Genomic DNA, 6000 nt, shown 5'->3' with positions numbered 1-6000 from the left:
GTAGCCTTAGTTCCTCTGGTGCAGAGTGATGGGATTGCCATTAGTGATCTTTGTAATGCACTGTGGAATATATCAGAGCTATATTGAAGTGTAAGCTCCTCTGGTGCAGATACTAATGGGGATGGATCAGTGATCTCTCTGTTCAGCACTATGAAATATGTTAGATATTGTTATACTAGTGTGATTGTGGTGAGAACAAATTAGAGTGTAAGCTCCTCTGATACCTTTCTTTTCTCCAGCCTGCCTGAGCACAATGTTATTAAAGAGGTGGGGAGCACTTTGAAGTGTCAGCCTCTGTGGAGATTGTCCCTGTCCTGACAGCAGGCTCACTATTCTGCTCAAGCAAGAGCTTATGTTGTAATGCAAACCACATTATAGCATTGCTATTAATAAGCAGCATCAGCAGAACAATAGCCTAGCTGCACGGAGCAGAGATACCTCAGTCTCAAGCACGCCAGACAGAGGAGAAACACTCTCCGCCCCACCTGTCTGGACGGCTCTCATCACCAGTGCTCAGAGTGCGCTGTGCGGAGACCGCCCGCTAGAGGGCGACAGAGAGGCGGCAAGTCTCCGGTAAGGAGCACAGGAAGGGGAAGGAAGAGGAGGAGGGGTAGACGTCTTACACTTCCCCACCCTCTTCCTGCCCTGTGTGATGCTCCTGGCTGCCCCTCTCACCATGGCTGCAGTTGTTAGAGGCCAGTGTGTGGCTGCGGGGGGCAGGTACCCGTGCGGAGGGGTGTGAGTGCCCGGCTCCGCTGCTTTCCCGCACTTTGCTGCGCCCCCTCCCTGCAGCACTGCGCTGCCAACTCCGGACTAGTTTGTGTGTGTGTCTGCTTGCGGGGTCTGTCTGCCAGTGATCCGGGGCTCCCGGCTACTTCTCTCCGCAGACATGGCGTCCTACGTGGATAATAGCTTCAGACAGGCTGTGATGAAGCCCCCGGCTGACAGGAGCCGTCAGGTATGTACACTAAACTGTCTGAGTGCCCGCAGGAGACTGGCTGTACCTCTTCCCTCCCAGTCCCGTCTGACTGACAGCTGTGTGACTGCTAAGTCATAGGAGAAGTGTTACACCTGGGCTCATCACAGACCCCCTGAGCTGGGTACAGCCCCCACCTAGGAGTCTCCTCCTTCTCATCTGGGATCCCTGAGAGGACCACAGGTATCCTTCTCCTTATTTGGGATCCCTCAGGGGACCACAGGTCACCTCCTCATCTGGGATCCCTCAGATATACTTCTCCTCATCTGGGATCCCTCAGAGGACCACATATTTACTCCTCTCAATCTGGGATCCCTCAGAGGACCACATATTTACTCCTCTCAATCTGGGATCCCTCAGAGGACCACATATTTACTCCTCTCAATCTGGGATCCCTCAGAGGACCACATATTTACTCCTCTCAATCTGGGATCCCTCAGAGGACCACATATTTACTCCTCCCAATCTGGGATCCCTCAGAGGACCACATATTTACTCCTCCCAATCTGGGATCCCTCAGAGGACCACATATTTACTCCTCCCAATCTGGGATCCCTCAGAGGACCACATATTTACTCCTCCCAATCTGGGATCCCTCAGAGGACCACATATTTACTCCTCCCAATCTGGGATCCATCAGAGGACCACATATTTACTCCTCCCAATCTGGGATCCCTCAGAGGACCACATATTTACTCCTCCCAATCTGGGATCCCTCAGAGGACCACATATTTACTCCTCCCAATCTGGGATCCCTCAGAGCAGAGTTCCCCAACCCTGTCCTCAGGGCCCACCAACAGTGCATGTTTTGCAGAAAACCATACACATGCACAGGTGGGGTAATTAGTGTCTCAGCAGAGCTGATTAACTACTCTCTGTGGCTTTCCACAAAACATGCACTGTTGGTGGGCCTTGAGGACAGTGTTGGGGAACACTGCCTCAGAGGACCACATATTTACTCCTCCCAATCGTGGATCCCTCAGAGGACCACAGATCTATTCCCCCTCATCTGGGATCCTTCAGAGGACCACATATTTACTCCTCCCCATCCAGGATCTCAGAGGACCACAGATCTCTTCCTCATCTGGGATCCTTCAGAGGACCACATATCTACTTCTCCTTTTAGGAACTGGAATTTTAGCAGAGCTGAACATTTTCCAGAGCTAATAGGATTTGGAAAAGTAATGATTATTATTTGACAGAATAATGAATCATTATGTTCCCAAATACATTTAGCCTTTTGCAATGTTTTGGTTCAGCCCTCTCTAATTCCGGTTCAAGTAGCACAAAACATTCATGTGAAGTTGACTTTTTAGGTCATATGTTTAGTCTGAAGCAGCAACTGTATGTATTTTCTGTAGGCTCTGGACTGTTTTTCTGTGAATATCCGTACTGTAAGAACATAAACATCTGTACTGTAAGAACAGGGGCACATTTAGCTAGCCAGGTGCAAGGAAGAGCATAGAGTGCGTGGAGTGGTCGCCATGAGAGAACAATCAGGCTTTGAAGTTTTGGATGATACGAGGACAATGGTTTGCCGCTCTGTGCAACTTTTCCACTTTTAGCTTCAGTTTTCTTTAAACTTGTTTGATAAATCAGTGCCAGTCTGCTTTACCCAAAGAAACTTGGGCTGTTACTTTGTCACTTATACTGTATGCACATTGTTAGCACTGCACTTTTATTTGTTTCCCGACGAAGCCTTGATATTATATAGGCAAAACATTTTGGACTAGTTAGTAATTTGGGATGTTTGTTAATCCTTCTTGTATGGGGTGTTACTCTAAAGGATCAATACTGCATTTTGGCTCCACAGGGAGAGAACTCTCCCCTTTGGCCTGATAGAACCAAAACATTGTTTGTCTGGATGTTTATCAGTCTAATACCAGGACTGTGTTTTGCTCCAGTTTTAGATGGTCATTCATGCCTCCTCCCATCCTGTAGATTGCATTTGTGTGGTGATGGTTTATGTTTGAGGCTCATTTCATGTTACAGTATCGATATTTATTAAAAGTAAAGTTTTAGGTATCACGATACCACACAGGGAAAGGCTGAATTTAGGAACTGTTGTACAGGTGCAGTGTTTGGGATTAGTTACCTGAAGAAACTTATCAACATCTTCATTTCAGTCTTTCAGCTCAGAGTAGAGGGTGACAAACTTAGTTTGCCATAATAAAATTCTTCATAAAAATATTTGACAAGTCCTTCTTTACAGCAGAATATCCTAAAGATGCTTTGCAGAACACATAACCGTTTCAGTCTTGGCACAGTGATCCAGAACGTAAGACTATTATGCAAAGTGGATTCTTCAAGTAATGTTGATTGCCTTGTGTAAGCAATGGGCATTCCCGTTACTTAGCACATTTGCAGTGATTTGGTATAGCACAAAATCAGCTAATCACATGCAGTTTTCTCTGTAATTGAATCATGTACCAGATGTGCAGGTTTGTAAGTATGTCATATTCCAGGAGTGTCAGCATATGTCCTTTGCCTGGCTTGTCCTTATAGCCATTGTAATGTAGTTTAAAGACGTACAAAGTTATTTCCTCACCTGTCATTCCTTGCCAGCCCCTTGCTCTGCAGACATCACAAGGCAATATAAGGGCCGGTTTCCACTAGTCGGCGTGTATCTTGTAGGACGCGCACCGGCACTTATAGTGATGCAAGAACGCATCCTGATTGCCTAGCTAGGATTTCGGGTGAGTGCTGCAGAAATCTGCAGCATGCTGTCCACAATCGCACCACACTGTGATTCAGATGAAAAACAATGGCAAGTATAGGCAGCATTGCCCCTCACAACTCGACTGCGGGGAAATGCCTGTTTCGGCCCTAGTGGAAATGGCCCTTATGGTCATCCTCCTTATCTAAGGCTCTTTTATGCAATTCATTTTTACTCCCGAGTTTACTTCTGGGTGATATTTTCACAACTTGTTATAAAATGCCTTTTAAAGCCACCAGCAAGCAAGAAGATACACAAGATACATTTAACAGTACTTTTTCACCAACTTTTGGGTACTTTTTTTCAATCGTAAAATGCTGAAAATGTAGTTTAAAGAGAAGATAAAAATTATCTACTAGGAGATAACTCAGGTAAAAAAAAAAAAGATAATTGCATATGGGCCATGAAGTCTTGAATTTCTTGACCTAAGGGAATGTGAATGTACCTTGTCATTGACACCAAGTAAAATGAATTACATGCCATTTGCCTCAGTACAATTGGCAGGTAAGAGGTTGATGAGCTGTTGTCATCCTGTGTCTTGCTATGGTTGTTGAAAATAGACTTATCCAAGCAAGTTTACTTGGCTAAGCTGTGTGTTCCTATTCTGTATCCAAAGTCTGCATTTTCCTTGTCTGGCACTTTGAAATTCTGCAAGCAAGATGTTGGCTATTTATAGATAGCTCTGCAAGACTGCACTGACACAGTTATATTGACCAGCCTGACAGGTTCTGAGTGTTGCTTTACAGATAAATGGCGTGTGCTCTAGAGTCCTACTTTCCCCACATCTTATCACTATTGCTTCCTGCTGAAGTGGCCATCACTAAAATGCTATTGTGCAGGTTTTATTGTGCAATGTTACAGTTGTAGCTTGCATCTAGCGTGTGTGCAGCATCTGCATGATGTCATCTAAAGATCTGGTATGCGGAATCTTTAGTGACCCCCGACATTCCCCCCCCCCCCCCCCTGCTAATTTCGCTCACGAGGAGCACTTTATTGTTTGGCACCTGTCATTCCCTTGTCCTCCTCAATAGTAACAGAGGAGATGCTAGCCTACATTCTAGTGATGCGTCTGTACAGCACCAAACTGTTGCCTGAGGGATTGATGACGATCCTTGCCGGGGGAAGTCCTTGTACGTGTGTGTGAAGCTTTCGTTTTAAGAGCTAAGCGGAGACACTGATTTCCTGACCGTTCCAAAGATAATGGAGCCAGCTTACAGTGGACCTGAACTGTTGCACAGGACAGAAGGAAAACAGAGACAAATGCACCCTGTATGTATTTAGAGAGTTTAGCCTGTGTAATTCCCCCTCATTTGTGACTAATCACAAGTTGTAATTTGATCTCTCCCTTGTGTCACCTGACTGCCACGGCAGATAGGCCCATTTGAAAGCACAGGAGGTTAACAATATGTCTGCTTCCATGAATCAGGAAGTAGAAACTGTGCAGATTTATTTTAGGATTTGTATCAGCTGTAACACAGAAGTGTTTTTGTTTAAAGGTTATTATGCTGCTGCATATCTTTTAGAGCAGAGGGGAGTTCTGAGTTCAGGTTTGCTTTAATTCTGTTGAAGATGGAAGTTGCAGACTAATGTTTGCTGAAACAGAGCTAGTTGCAGCTATTTTAGCATAGCAGAGGTACCCATAATACTTCCACAATACTGGCCATTTTAGCTGACTGTATGCAGTAAGAAAGGCTTTTCTGTTTGAACAAAGCCTCTTTCTTGGATGAAAACATAAAACTATGTACACAGTTTAAATAAATGTCACCTGAAATTATTTTTCAGTGGTTCTCCTCCCTGTGGATGGGGAGAGGGAGTACGCTGCAGTTAGCAATGTGAACTATTGTAGAGTATTATAGAACTTTGGTGACAGTGAGTTACACCAATATTCGCACTAGAGCCTTTGTTTTACTATTATTTCTGGTGAAGAGTATGTATGTATGTATGTGTGTATGTATGTAGCCTTAAGGCTCACCACAGTAGATGCTTGTTGCTCGGCGGACCTCTGGCGACATTGCAGGGCTCAGCCTGACAGATGCTAGCCTGCAGGCGAGCAATGTGTTCTGTTTTTATTTGAGGGTTGTGCCATGTGGGAGTGACGTCACACGACGGGGTAAAGAACAATGCTCTTGGCCTTTGCTCAGTCGAGAGTGTCAGTGACTGCCATACACCTGCTGGATTCTCGGCAGATGCAGGGCTCTAAAGTGTACGTGAAGTGACAGAGATAAACCTACACACTAGCCCTACTAAGAAATTAATAAGAACGTGTCTTCCTTTTTTACTGTGCAGCTAGAGTTTAAAAAAAAAAATC

General features: G+C 45.1%; 1 protein-coding gene across 7 annotated transcripts in view; it reads left to right on the top strand.

Annotated features, from left to right (window-relative positions):
• Nucleotides 1-587: 587 nt before the first annotated feature.
• Nucleotides 588-6000, top strand: part of RAPGEF2 (Rap guanine nucleotide exchange factor 2) — a 417203-nt gene continuing 411790 nt past the window's right edge. For 6 of the 7 annotated variants that reach the window (XM_068278845.1, XM_068278847.1, XM_068278850.1 and 3 more), the window contains exon 1: nt 588-958. In XM_068278845.1, the coding sequence (XP_068134946.1) occupies nt 890-958 (69 nt within the window). In that variant the 5' untranslated portion in view covers nt 588-889. The remainder of the gene's footprint in view (nt 959-6000) is intronic. The other variant, XM_068278848.1, reaches the window with a different exon arrangement.

Source organism: Hyperolius riggenbachi, chromosome 1 (genome assembly GCF_040937935.1).
Source record: "Hyperolius riggenbachi isolate aHypRig1 chromosome 1, aHypRig1.pri, whole genome shotgun sequence".
Lineage (NCBI taxonomy): Eukaryota > Metazoa > Chordata > Amphibia > Anura > Hyperoliidae > Hyperolius > Hyperolius riggenbachi.
The sequence above is the reverse complement of the archived record's forward strand: the minus strand, read 5'-3'. Positions and strand labels throughout refer to the sequence as shown.